The sequence below is a fragment of the Accipiter gentilis genome, chromosome 17 (genome assembly GCF_929443795.1).
Source record: "Accipiter gentilis chromosome 17, bAccGen1.1, whole genome shotgun sequence".
Lineage (NCBI taxonomy): Eukaryota > Metazoa > Chordata > Aves > Accipitriformes > Accipitridae > Astur > Astur gentilis.
In genome coordinates this window covers 8,208,924-8,223,706 of record NC_064896.1, presented here as the reverse complement: position 1 = coordinate 8,223,706, position 14,783 = coordinate 8,208,924, and the positions used below count along the sequence as shown (strand labels likewise).

Genomic DNA, 14,783 nt, shown 5'->3' with positions numbered 1-14,783 from the left:
CTTACTCTAACACAAAATAAAAAATAAACTGACTAGACAAGTATCTCAAACAAGCAGTACAAAGTGAAGAGTTTTTTTTACTCTTGCTCTTTGTATTTGAGATTTCTTTCCCCATGTTACTAGAGTTTCTGCTCCTGAAGTTCCTAAGACAAGGTGCCTTCTGGCTGCAGTCTGATACCTCATATGTAAGTACCTTGTAGGAAACAAAACGTCAACTTTGATCCAAAATTAAGTTTGGAAGAAATAAGGCTCTGCAAAATACTGAGCTTCCCTTAAAAACATTTTATTTCTTCTCCCTTTTACTAGGACAGGTTTAACATTCAGGAATCAAAGTGCCATTGTTTGCTAGCTGAGCACTGCAGTTTTGTATCCCTTCAAATAGTGCATCTAATCAGAAGATAACTGATGAAAGCACTGCATAGCACAAGACAGCCTTAGAATACAAGCAAGGGAAAATTCACTTCATTCTAAAGTTTCAGAGTAAACCAAACTGGTTTGAAAATAATAAATATGAGAGAGAAAGGAAATACTTATGAGCAAGTGTGGCAAATGCTGGGAAATATTCTAATGCTGGTGCCTATGTATACGATACACCAAATACAGAGAAAACCTATTTTCATACCTCAATGAGTTTGTCTCCTTTGACTACATCCAGATGTAAGCCAGGTGGTGGTTTCCCTGCCCTGGAAAATAACAAAAGGAAAATATAGTATCAAAACATTCAATAAAAAGTTTATTAGTGTTAGAGATAATGCTCTATTAGAGCTACAGACCAAACCTACACAAGCGTAAGCAGAATTATTTTGGGAAAAATATGAAAATACCATAATTTTCTTTTCCTCCCTGCAGATTCCTTCTGACAACAGATAAAACAGGACTTTTTACAATAAGAGTTAAGCTAACAGCACATGAAGCATTTCAAGCTTTACTTCTCCAGGTGAAAAATAGCTAATTTACAAAATGAACAGAGCCGCTCCTAAGAGAACATGATACAATGCCAGAAAGAGGCTAACAACTGGAGAAGGGGATATGCTGGGACTGTTTGCTTAAGGGCCTGCTGAAAGGCTCTGTTTTCTCACGTTACCTTCAAAACAGTAGTTTTCTGCTCTGTTTTCTCACGTTACCTTCAAAACAGTAGTTTTCTACCTTTAGCTGCTGAGAGGAATGGAAACTTCTACCACCCTTCCCCTCTAGGACTGGTAATTGCAAAAAACCTGAAAGGGGCTCCACACACACCTGTAGTATTATAAAAAAATTGACCAATAGCCAGTGTTCCTCCACACTCACCCTATAATCAAACTTTCCTATCAACACAGGTAACATGGAAGACACTACAGTATTAGATGGCAGAGGGATCCCTACCCTACTCCAGGACAATCCTTCTTCACCAAATTCTCAAACAAACAGCAGCTCAGCTCCCCCAGCCCTATAGCTCCATCCCCGCTCACCTCCTGTGAAGCAGATTCACCACACAGACAACGTTATTCCCACTTGGGTAAAGGGAGCACAGAGGCATGTGGGACTCAGCAATGCGCAGCAAAACAATCCTAATATGTGGGAGAACCCATAAGGATTAGCAGCATCAAAAACGTATTTGGTATTTACAGTGCTCACAATCAGGACACCACTGTGGTATCAATACGGTGCCCTTTACTACATAGGATCTTTGGCTGTTGACAGCAAATGATCTTTTCTGCTCAGATATCTAAAAATTTGCATCTCTAGTACTTCTTCATTGATAATAGCACTGCTGCTTTTCTCTATGGCTGGACCAACTTTCTAGGCAATAACAGTGACCCAGTTCTCAGCTACGCTGCTGCCCTTCTGAAGAGCAACCACAGAGGAGATCACATTCCTATTTACTGCTTTGCTCACTGCACAGAGCAAGCCAAAGGAACAGTGACAATGGGTAGTGACATTCTCAGCATGGCTGGAAAAGAAAGAAAGGTCACTTGTAACTGAAGTTATTTGAGGGGTTTAGAGATGTTCAGGTTTCTGGGATGTGCCCTACAACTTGAAGGTTTCTTCTGTGTCCTCAGGTCAGCTGGTTACTATACATGTGCTCTCCTAGATAACTTCATTCAAGAGCACAGTCCTCTAATATTTCCACTTCATTTCTTTCTCAAGTATTGCGCAAGTATTTTCCATTCATGCTCCAAATCCATTATACTAGCCTGCTCAGATCTCTCTGGCCCTTCTTGAATATACCAGTAGGGACCTTCACAAGTTTTCTTACCAAGCCCTTCTCTAAGACTGTGGATAAGATGGATATGGCTGATATTGATTCTTATTCTTTTGGATGAACAAACAGCAGCAGCAAAAGCAGAGGATACAAAGCTCTAGGGCAATCTGCTAAAATGGTGACTGCTTCCTAGAAATGGGATTACACTGGTGTGAGGGAAAGACCAGCAAGTAAAAATGCTTCCAATGAAGATACACAATCCATCTGGTGAGTTACACAAGGACCGTCTCTTCCAGTCACTCCAGTACAGCTAGGGGACCGCCTCCTCTTAAGTATTGCTCCAGGATCATACAGCCAGGCTACACCTAAGTATTGCTGTCTCTTCACATGCTCCCCTCAGATCTCAGTGCTCATTTTTCATTAAAAAACCAGGTTTCATTCATGGATTCACGTCCACTTCTTGGTGTTGCCGCTTTCTGCCCCTGAGCACTGACAAACTGGTTTTTCTCCATTGCACTGAAATTGCCAAGTTCTAGTTACTCTGCAACACAAGTTTTGATAATTTTCACAAAGCCTGCTACGCTTTGATCAAACAAAAGCTGCTTCCCTCACCTCTTTTTTTTTTTTTCTTCTAAATAGACAAACCTTTCAACAAATTAACTCTACAAGCAAGTCTACTCACTTACTCAGTCTGGCCTCTGCTTTTCTTTTCAGTGATCTCTTCCTGCATACTCAATGGTCAGCCTGTCCTAAAATAATTTTAGCAACATCCTCAATGTACCTGTTAGGTCATGGGAAAGCTCCCAAGTGCTCTAGAACAACCACTCTTCTGTAAACTGAATCCTGACTGTCTGATGGTCATCTTTTGACATATACAATCTCTGATTTTTCATTAACCCCTCTACTTTTAGTTTCACCCTTGCTGTTATTTTTACTCTGCTTTTACCTTCAACTTTATTTTTAACACAGAAAAAAAGCCCAGCAGCAGCGCAAGATACTGCCTTCAGCTATAAATTAAGGTGTTTGGAAAAATTATCTATTCTTTGGCTTCTTTTGGACTGAGAATCCTTTGTGGACAGTATGTCCCCTCTCCACCTATGCCTGCAAAACACTGAACACAGCTAAGACTGTAAATACTGATTTTGATACCATCAAAACAAACTCTCAGAAATAATTTCTGGTAGAAAAACTCTTTGGAATAGATTAAATCAACATCACAGCTTATGCTGCTGAAGTTAGATTCTTGAAAAGCCTTTTAATGAAAAAAGTAGAAAGATTTTCCAGTTTTAAATCCAAAACTAAGTAGTTCCAGAGTCACCAAAGATCTGAAGTAATGGCTGTATTTGGAAGTATCAACAACCCCTCACATGCTCTGCCCATCAGACCCCTCACATCATGCATCAAAGAAGTAAAACATTAAAAGGAAATCTCTTGCAAAAATCTACTAGAAGAAAGTTTGTTAGAAAGCTGGTACAGCGCTATTAGAGGAGAGCAGTTTTCCCCCCCTCTTATTTCCAAGATTAAAAAAAAAGAAAAAAAATCCTCTCCCACTAACTAATGTGCTAAAATATCCACTAAACTAATTTCCCTACACAGTTCTGAAGGATGGAGAATTACTTGAGGTCAACAGAGTCTCTTCTCCATAGAGCACATACAGACAGACAGGCCAGGCTTAGCACTGCTCCAAGACAAATGAGCTCACATCAGAACTTGGCTCCAGCACAAGTGCTTGCGTTTGAAAAAGAGAAACAAGAAGCTGTTCTGTACCTTCCAGATTGTGTATCACAGTCCCCAGTGCCTGAACGTCTTCTGCTCTCTACAGGTCAGCATTCTGCAAGTGACCTTAAAATAAGACCTGGAAGTAGACTAGTTGTTAATGATCACTAGTTCACTAAGTTTAACGGAGAAAAGGTATGCTTAGACTGCCCAATGAACCGTTAAAAGCTTACATGTGACAAAAGAAGCCTTCCAGAGAATTAACAAGGCTGATCAGCAAGGAGAATGTGACCATGACAGTATCATTAAATGAATTCTCTGGATCAGAGAAGAGGTGAGAGGACATCCCACACTAGAGTTTTTCTTCACTAAAAATGAGTCCAAGGAAGTCAAAGTGTCAGAAAATGAAAGTTTATGAGAATGGATAAAAAGAAGTAACAAACTGCAAAACCCAGATGGTATTTAGCCAAGCATTCTAAGAGATATCAAATACCAGTTTTCTATGCTTAACCCTTTATCAATCTGTTGCTTAAACTACCCTCACTGTCAGAGAAACAAAGGTATCAACTGATGACACTAATTTTAAAGCATATTTCAGGAATGATGTGGAAATTACATAGAGTAAAGGCAAGTTCTGACTGGAAAACTGGTAGAATAGAATATTTCAGTTGGAAGGGATCTACAACAATCATCTAGTCTAACTGCCTGACCAGTTCAAACACTGACACGCTTGGGGCATTGACCACCTCTCTAGGAAGCCTGTTCAAGTGTTTGACCACCCTCTTGGTAAAGAAATGTTTCCTAACGTCCTCTCTAAACATGCCCTGGTGCAGCTTTGAACCATTCCCAAGCATCCTGTCACTGGATCCCAGGGAGAAGAGATCAGCACTGCCCTCTCCACATCACCTCCTCAGGAAGCTGTAGAGAGCAGAGCTGTAGAAACCCTATTACTGAGCAGAACTAGCAGACAGATCGGAATTGAGTAACAGCCAGACTAGAATAGTCATCTAATCCGCACTTCAATACTCAACAGTATTTATCCTTTGGAAATGTGACGATATGTAGGGATGACAGTTCTTCCAGTGCCAGGGAAACATTTTTCTTGGGTTAAACGATAAACCTTACTTTGAATTACACATAATCTGCTCCTTTCAGCCTTTGTAAGGTTCCAAAGACAACAATGATCACGCTGAAAGAACATCTTGTTTGACAAAATACAATCAAGCACTGAAATAGTTTCTATTCTACTTAAGATGAGTGAATGTCCTGGGAAGGAGTGAATGCAGTATCTAGATAAAACTGATGTTTATTAGCCAAATCAGCTGACTTCTTGCAAGAGAAAGTGGGCATATTCACAGATGATGAGAAATGAGTAGGGAATTGAGACTGGCACTCTACCCCAGAACTGTTGTTCGCTACCTGTACAATGGATGGGGGAGTTACAAAATGGGCTGTTTTCATACTCAAAATTTTTCTAATGGGATGTTGGGTTTTTGAGTTCTGCGGTTTTTTTGTGTGTTTTGGTTTTGGTGTTTTTTCACTGCAAGGTGAACTTTCCTTAAAACAATACTCTTCAAAACTCGCATACAAGATGCATACTACTTACACAGTGGTCAAAAAAATACTGTATTTATGTTCCCTTAGACCATTTCTCTTGTAAGATGAGAGCACTATTTAACCAAGAGAGCAGTGCTGCTTCTGTATGACTTCAAGAACTCTACTTATCTTTCACATTCCTGTGAAATTGTACCAGGCAGATCAAACTGACAAACCCAGAGTAAGGAACCTTTTGCAAAATAAAAACTACCTCCAGTAACCAGTATCAGGTGCCTCACACAGGAATACTCTCCCAGTTTCCAAGTTACCAACTCAAGGACTTCCTGAGCCATAGTTGCTATCTGTTTAAACAGCTCTCTCTAAATTGCTCCAAGAACCCATGCAAACTTAATGCATTCAACAGAATCTTACACAAACAATTTCATAATCACCTACATGTAGCTGAAGCACCCTCTCCACTGTCTGGCCACAAATCTTCTTGCTATTAATTTCATTTTGCAAACTCTAGGTCTTCTCCTCAAAAGGACAGCAAACACTTGCCTCCTACAGACTTTCTGTTCACTATTCAAGAGAGCCAACATATCTCTCAGTTATTCCTTTTCCAGACTGAAGAGGAGTCTAGGATAACTATCTGTAGTACAGCTTCCTATACCTTTGATTGAGATAATACTTAAAATTAATATTTGAGAGAAAGAATTCACATGAGTTTTGTGGAGGCAAGTAGTATCACACAAGCTACCAGAATTACTGGAGACAACCAAGAAAATGTAAACAAGATAACCAGTATGGATGGATCCATGCAAGGGGGGAGAAGGGGGGGGGGAGAAAGGGGGGGGGGAGAAAGGGGGGGGGGGGAAAGGGGGGGGGGGGAAAGGGGGGGGGGGAAAGGGGGGGGGGGGAAAGGGGGGGGGGGAAAGGGGGGGGGGGAAAGGGGGGGGGGGGGAGAGGGGGGGGGAGAGGGGGGGGAAAGGGAAGGGGGGGGGAAAGGGAAGGGGGGGGGAAAGGGAAGGGGGGGGGAAAGGGAAGGGGGGGGGAAAGGGAAGGGGGGGGGAAAGGGAAGGGGGGGGGAAAGGGAAGGGGGGGGGAAAGGGAAGGGGGGGGGAAAGGGAAGGGGGGGGGAAAGGGAAGGGGGGGGAAAGGGAAGGGGGGGGGAAAGGGAAGGGGGGGGGAAAGGGAAGGGGGGGGGAAAGGGAAGGGGGGGGGAAAGGGAAGGGGGGGGGAAAGGGAAGGGGGGGGGAAAGGGAAGGGGGGGGGAAAGGGAAGGGGGGGGGAAAGGGAAGGGGGGGGGAAAGGGAAGGGGGGGGGAAAGGGAAGGGGGGGGGAAAGGGAAGGGGGGGGGAAAGGGAAGGGGGGGGAAAGGGAAGGGGGGGGGGAAAGGGAAGGGGGGGGGAAAGGGAAGGGGGGGGAAAGGGAAGGGGGGGGAAAGGGAAGGGGGGGGAAAGGAAAGGGGGGGGAAAGGAAAGGGGGGGGAAAGGAAAGGGGGGGGAAAGGAAAGGGGGGGGAAAGGAAAGGGGGGGGAAAGGAAAGGGGGGGGAAAGGAAAGGGGGGGGAAAGGAAAGGGGGGGGAAAGGAAAGGGGGGGGAAAGGAAAGGGGGGGGAAAGGAAAGGGGGGGGAAAGGAAAGGGGGGGGGAAAGGGAAGGGGGGGGAAAGGAAAGGGGGGGGAAAGGAAAGGGGGGGGAAAGGAAAGGGGGGGGAAAGGAAAGGGGGGGGAAAGGGGGGGAAAAGGGGGGGAAAAGGGGGGGAAAAGGGGGGGAAAAGGGGGGGAAAAGGGGGGGAAAAGGGGGGGAAAAGGGGGGGAAAAGGGGGGAAAAAAAGGGGGGAAAAAAAGGGGGGAAAAGGGGGGAAAAAAAGGGGGGAAAAGGGGGGAGGAAAAGGGAGGAAAAGGGGGGAAAAGGGGGGAAAAGGGGGGAAAAGGGGGGAAAAAAAGGGGGGAAAAGGGGGGAGGAAAAGGGAGGAAAAGGGGGGAAAAGGGGGGAAAAGGGGGGAAAAGGGGGGAAAAGGGGGGAAAAGGGGGGAAAAGGGGGGAAAAGGGGGGAAAAGGGGGGAAAAGGGGGGAAAAGGGGGGAAAAGGGGGGAAAAGGGGGGAAAAGGGGGGAAAAGGGGGGAAAAGGGGGGAAAAGGGGGGAAAAGGGGGGAAAAGGGGGGAAAAGGGGGGAAAAGGGGGGAAAAGGGGGAGTACATCACTTCAGAAGCTTGGAAAAAAAAAACAGGCAAGTATCCATTTCCTTCGTCCTCTTAATGAATGGTACAAAACTAGTGTATTCATTATTTCCTGAAACACAAGCAGCAAGGTGCACTGGATCTGAAAACAAGGAGAGTACCTTTTCCAACACTTACATAATCTGTGGAAAGAACTGTCACTCTGTGTTGTGGAATTGAACTGTAAGTTAACAAAGAAAAATGAAAAAATTTGTGGAGATTAGGTCTGGTGTTAGTTGTTAAATATGACCACCCAGACAGAGTCTTCAGCTCACAAAACCCCTTGGCTTCTGACAGCCAAAAGTCCAGAGTGCATACAAGAAGACAGAATACTTAAGGCTTACGTGTAAGTTATTGGTCACTACCACAATATGATAGCAAACCATCTGGGCTGTTGTTTTCAATTAGTATGGCTATTTTTTTGCTCTTTTTTGTAGAAGGAAATCAGAATAAAGAAAAATCCTCCTGTTACCAAGATGTTGGTTGAATGCAAAGTTGTTACTGATTTTGTGCATCAGTGATGGAAATGAGTCATATGCCTTTCTCAAAGCACAGCATACACACCACAGAAATTGAGACCAAGCTAGCACTGGGATTTGTTTAGGTGACTTATTTCGATAATACAAGAAGGTATTACGACAGAGTTAAGGCCAAAATCTTTTGGGTAAATATTTTAGCTCATGCAGAATGGTTTCTTCCCATTCAGAAGAGGACTGGATAAAGAGCTGACCAAAAACTCTGATCCAATCTTGTTATGTCTGGAGGAAATATGATGGTTAGGGCATTTGAACTTTAAAAAAAAAAAAAAAAAAAAAGCAGGTTGATGGGAAGCATTTATGATTTCCTCTACTCTTAGAAGCATTAAAATAATTCTCGCCAAGCTTCTAGTTGTAAGAAATGGTTAAAAAAGCTTGTGGTTCAAACTTGATGATTACAGACCTTTCCTGAACACAAAAAGATTGTACTGTGTTTTAGGAGTATTTTATGGAAGATTTCTGATGAGAAATGTGGCTGCTTCAACTGAACAAAGCATTCCATTGGTATTAAAGCATTTGCCCAACTTCACCTTGGCACTACGTACATTTTCTTGTTACAATGCAGTTCCTCGCAGCACTAGATTTTACTGGTTCACTCTGGTTCCCTTGGTTACTTAGGAACAAAGTCTCCATGGAATACAGTGAAATTTGGAAATTGAATATGAAATGTAATTCCTGGGAGCTGGGCCATAAATATTCTATTAGAAAGAGCTACAGGTTTTATGGCATCAAAAAATTGAATTCAAATGCCACTGAATTAAATAGAAAAATGAATATCAAGTAGTGAGCAACAATGCAATGATTATTTGATAAGATTATTCCTACATTTTCAGAGTGAGAACAGGTATGTTGGAAGTGTAATTTACCTGTAGAAATCAGAGGAAGAAAAGATAGGACCATAACCTTTATGCCTACCAGGAAGCTGTTCCACAGCCTTGTTATTCTGACAGTTTGATTTCCATACTAAATTTTTGATCAGATCCTTTCATTTCCATCCTAAATTTTTTGTTCTTTCCCTTCAGCTATTAAAAAAAATAATCCCCAATACTATCCCTCTTTAAAAATACTTTAGCCAGTGAAAACCAGTGTTGTTTTTATTTTAATAGACAACTAAAGCTCTATTCTGTCTCAAAGTAAGATCGCTGCTTCCCCATCAATGGATTTTCCCACTGCATCTATTTCAGTTTAATTAGAGCTTTATTAAGTACAGGTAACAGACTATGCATTTGTGTCAGTGCCTTCTACAACAGCAATGACATTTCCCTACCTTACAAAGAGACATGTATTACTACACATCAGTATTAGTATTTTTATTTATTTTTGAAGAGTTATATGTTACTACTGATTGATGGTAATTCCGTGATTAGCCTATGTACTTGTATATATGTCCTTTTGTTTCTGAATATGAACTTGTGTCCTTTTACTTCTGAATAGTAAGTTTCTGGCTTTAAGAAGTAGTTCTTGTTCTTGGTCCCTATTTTCCATCTTACACTTCTGCATTTTATCTTGTATCTGTTCTGGTCTTCAAATTATAGCAAAGAGACTGGATAATACTCTGGCCTCTATGTCGACCATGCTTGTGTCACTAATAAGTATTGTGGTCACTTTTGTCAAAGTAATTAATAAAAAAACCAAAAAAGCCAAAACAACAAAGCTACACTAAAAGGGTTAGCCCACAGACTCTATCCAACTGCTATTGCCTCCTCAAAATCAATTCCTTATACACTCACAGTTCTTGTATAAACCTCTCTGATGCTTCCTGTGTGTTCTGAAAGAAAGTCTTGAAGAAAGCTGGTTCATCTGACAAAGTCAGTCTTTGGCAAACATAATACATCTGCTTCTTGGCCTTGAATAATTAGCTCCTTCAAAATACAGTCTAGCAGGCGGACACAGTAAAGTTCAGGTTTTCCCACAGTAGCCACATGTATGGATTTGTTGGCCTTATAGAAGACACCAACTGCTTAAAATGAACAATGAAATATTTAAGAAGGATGTCACTGAACAAAAAGAAGTTCCAGTGTAAATTTTTAAAATATTAAACCACCTACAAGCAAAAATTCTTTCTTCTGTATTAGAAAAATGCATTTCTTCCGTTTCTTCACCTTGTGTTCTACAGGCCACTCCAATGCTCTGTGCATTATACCAGGATGATTCTGTGAGGAATTTATATATATTATTTCTGCCACTGATGGTAAACCCTCTACTGCAGAAGTATAGAGTAATGGGAAAAATCAGGGACAGACAGCCAAGAAGAGAAAGAAAACCCCAAGCTCCTGGAAGGAACATATTGAATAACAAAAGTAAATCATTTCAGAAAAAGAGGACAAAGCCATTAATGCTTTGGGATGTGATGCTAGCCATTAGTACTTAATAACAGAGCTGAAGTTTTACCAATTAGCTGATATTATCTCCTCGACAAGGCTAGGATTCAATGTTGACATGCCAACTGGGACAACAGCTATATCCAGTTGAAACTCAGCAGCCTAACTGAAGTATGTCCTACCCAGTCTAAAGAGACATTTTGAGTTGTAGCTATTAAGGACATAGACAGGACAACTAATTCTACTGTGTTAGTTTAAAATCAGGCCAATTATTTAGGTTTCTAAATGTGGACTCAGAAGCCTAAATTTAGCCACTTCCTACAAATCTTGGCCTATGTAACTACTGTACACACCTTCATGCCCAACTTCAAGGACAAGGTGGAACTTCCAGAAATCAAGAGCTCATCTTCTCCAGAAATTTGTGTGCAGTCATTGCCACGAACAGCTTGTTCGTGGCTCAAAGAAACTGAAGAGAAACAATTGTTGCCTTTAAAACATACTACTTCAAATTTATGTACATTCCAGAACAAGCTTGACATCCCAACTAATGACATGTCAAGACAGAGAGTAAAGAAAGATTCACAATCCAAAATGCAGGTTAAACCAGGACGAAAGGAGTGACAGGCAGTATCCATTAAACATCTGATGGTCACCTTGAAACTACACCCCAGATCATTTGCACCTCACGTAAATTACTTTTACTCACTAAAACCACCTCAGAAGGTATGGAAAGTCTTAATAAAGCTAGGATATGTAATTGTTACCTAAAGACATTTTCTAATCTCATGGTATGGCTAAATTTTAATCCATACAAAGTAGTGGTAACATCTTTATTCCAACTTTAAATGCACAGCCCATGTCTTTGCTAACACATATGGAGGAATTACAGTACATGCATAAACAAGTACCAGCATAAGCAAGTACTACTAAGACAGCATTCAGTATTTTTCATCTGTCTTAAAGAAAAGAAAGAATAAATATTTTATGAACTATAAAGAAATAACTTATAAGAGCATAAGAACTAAATCGAGGCCAGAACTTAAAACTGATTAAAACTTTGAAATTCAGTAGAGAGGTCTTTTCTGGAAACTGGATACTGAAACACTATCCATGTCAGGAAAGAACAGATAAAATGATGGAGGCAAACCTCAAAAGCATGGGCAATAATTTAAAGACAAGGGAAAAAAAACTATTTCTGTTGATTATATTTAAGATCTATTTCTCACATGATCTGTTTGCAGTCCCTAAGGCTGTTCTACTTAGAATCATAGAAATCATTTAGGTTGGAAAAGACCTTTAAGATCATTGAGTCCAACCATCAACCATGTCCACTAAACCATGTCCTGAAGTGCCTTGTCTATGTGCTTTTTGCATACCTCCGGGGATGGTGGCTCAACCACTTCCCTGGGCAGCCTGCTCCAATACCTGACAATCCTTTCAGTAAAGAAAATTTTCCTAATATCCAGTCTAAACCTCCCCTGCTGCAACTTGAGGCCATTTCCTCTCATCCCATCTCTAGCCACCTGACAGAAGAGACCAGACCCACCTCACTACAAACTCCTTTCAGGGAGTTAGAGAGAGCAATAAGGTCTCCCCTCAGCCTCCTCTTGCCCAGGCTAAACAACCCCAGCTCCCTCAGACACTCCTCGTAAGACTTGTGCTCTAGACCCTTCACCAGCTTCGTTGCCCATCTTTGGACAGGCTCCAGCACCTCAATGTCTTTCCTGTAGTGAAGGGCCCAAAACTGAACACAGTACTCGAGGTGCGGCCTCACCAGTGCCAAATACAGGGGAACAATCACCTCCCTGCTCCTGCTGGCCACACTATTTCTGATACAGGCCAGGATGCCATTGGCCTTCTTGGCCACCTGGGCACACTGCTGGCTCATATTCAGCCAGCTGTTGACCAACACCCCAGGTCCTTTTCCGCCGGGCAGCTTTCCAGCCACTCTCCCCAAGCCTGTAGCGCTGCATGGGGTTGTTGCAACCCAAGTGCAGGACCTGGCACTGAGCCTTGTTGAACCTCACACAATTGGCCTCGGCCCAACGATCCAGGCTGTCTAGATCCCTCTTGTAGAGCCTTCCTACCCTCCAGCAGATCAACCCTCCCTCCCAACTTGGTGTCATCTGCAAACTGACTGAGGGTGCACTCGATCCCCTCATCCAGATCATTGATAAAGATATTAAACAGAACCAGCCCCAATACTGAGCCCTGGGGAACACCACTTGTGACTGGCCACCAACCGGATTTAACTCCATTCACCACAACCCTCTGGGCTTGTCCGTCCAGCCAGTTTTTTACCCAGCAAAGAGTACACTTGTCTAAGCCATGAGCCGCCAGCTTCTCAAGGAGTATGCCATGAGAGACAGTGTCAAAGGCCCTTCTGAAGTCCAGGTAGACTTAGAGACAGAAAAATAAACAGGTAAGTAAAGACTGTGATTTTGATTTTAATATAGGTTGATGAGATAGAAGATAAATCACTACAGAAGAAGCTGCTGCTGACCATGTAGACTCTCTGCAACTCCATGTTTTTTGGCCACCCAAAACTCTCCCTACAAAGATCTACATTGCTACCTATACAGAAGACTTTTCAGTGCTTGTGTAAGACATCAAGGATCCTGCAGGATACGTTTACACTGAGACTTTCTGGTAGTCAGAGCTTCAGATAACAATACTATTGGTCCAAGCCTGCTACTGCAAACCATTTTCACTCTGGAGAATCCTACCTGTGAAAGACCCATCACTTATTCAATATCATAACTGTGTGCTCTTTGGTTTGCTCTGAAAGAAATAAATACTTTTAACACTGTGAGCTAGAATCTGTAATTCAGTAGATGCCAGTGGAAGTCATGTAAAGTTTTACCATGAAATATATTCTACTTTTTTTGCAGACTAGAAAAAATAAACCAGAAGTAAATAAATCCACCTGGTAAAAGAGCTCCTCCCTCCTACTGGATGAGGTAGTGGAATGCCACCAGCCATAACTACCTAATACTTCCTATTTTCAATTGCTTATTCAGCAGAATAGGCTATCTGTATTGGCTTCCTGCTACAGTTTTTTGGTTGTTGGTTTTTTTTTTGTTGTTGTTTTGGTTTTTTTTTGTTTGTTGGTTTTGTTTTTTTTTTTTTTACACTTATGAAACAACAACTTACCTGTTTCAAAAGGAGTGTTAAAGAAAAATGTTAAGTTTTTCCACACTAAAACAAATCTTTCAGTAATATTAGTTGCCACATGACAATTTGACTAAGATCAAACTGTATCAGGCACGCCTTTCACTATATCAGTATAAACAAACGGCTTGCCCAAATTCAGTCTCTAAAATATTACAATGTGCATATGTACAATAGAGGTACAAAGGAAAATAAAGAGCTTCCTTAAAATGCATAAGGATAGAGTCCATATACAAGCTTTGTTTTACCCGAGAAGGATTTTAGAACATTATAGTAAAAGGACATTCAGGTTGCAAAAAGAAAATTATCAAAACTCTTTAGAAATGTCAGAATGAAACAGGCCCTGGCACCTGAACATGACCCCCTTCCTCGTGGGTGTGAAACCCTGGCTTGGATCATCTCCCTGATGCCCCTTCCACCTCATTTCTCTATCATTCAGCACAACAGATTGTGCTTCAAAACCAAATCAGGTCAGCACAGAGAAGAAAGCTCTCCATCTGTAAGACCCTGACCTGTTTGTAGCAGAAGCCAGAAAGTATGTAGCTGAAGAGGCCGTCACAGTTATAGTTGTTACAGTCCTCCCCTCCAGATGGTATTTATTTAGGAATTCTTCTGCAATAGCATGCAAGTTACTGGAACTAAGTATTTCACAAGTTATACTTCTCCAGCTGTTCAATCTATAGCTTTCAAAAGTAGAAGTCATTCAAATTTACCACTGAATATAACACTAGTTGTGAACACTGTTGAATAAAAGCACTAAAAAAAATTGAAGATATTGTATTTCAAATTTTACGTTGAACATCCAGAAAGTACTAACACTGAATAATTTTTTGCTTTATCTACTCTATCACATCATCATCTTATGGAGCACCACCTTGCCTCATACAGAAGTTTGTTATTGCATAGGTTCAGCAGAAATAAAATACTAAAATACATGAGCAATTCTTTTCTATGAGAGGGTTAAATGTTTTTACTAACTAAAGCAGGCACTTATAAAACAGGTCAAAATTAAAAAGCATATTCACTAAGTATCCATTCACTGAGCACTATCATCAAAGCACTGAAAGGTAGGGGACCTGTAGTAAAAACCAGATGACTAT

At 41.6% G+C, this 14,783-nt stretch overlaps 1 protein-coding gene across 1 annotated transcript in view; it reads right to left on the bottom strand.

Moving 5' to 3' along the window:
- Window positions 1–14,783, bottom strand: part of PPP1R8 (protein phosphatase 1 regulatory subunit 8) — a 33,781-nt gene that overhangs the window by 17,960 nt on the left and 1,038 nt on the right. The window contains exon 2 of the mRNA XM_049819804.1: window positions 623–683. Coding sequence (XP_049675761.1) covers window positions 623–683 — 61 coding nt within the window. The remainder of the gene's footprint in view (window positions 1–622; window positions 684–14,783) is intronic.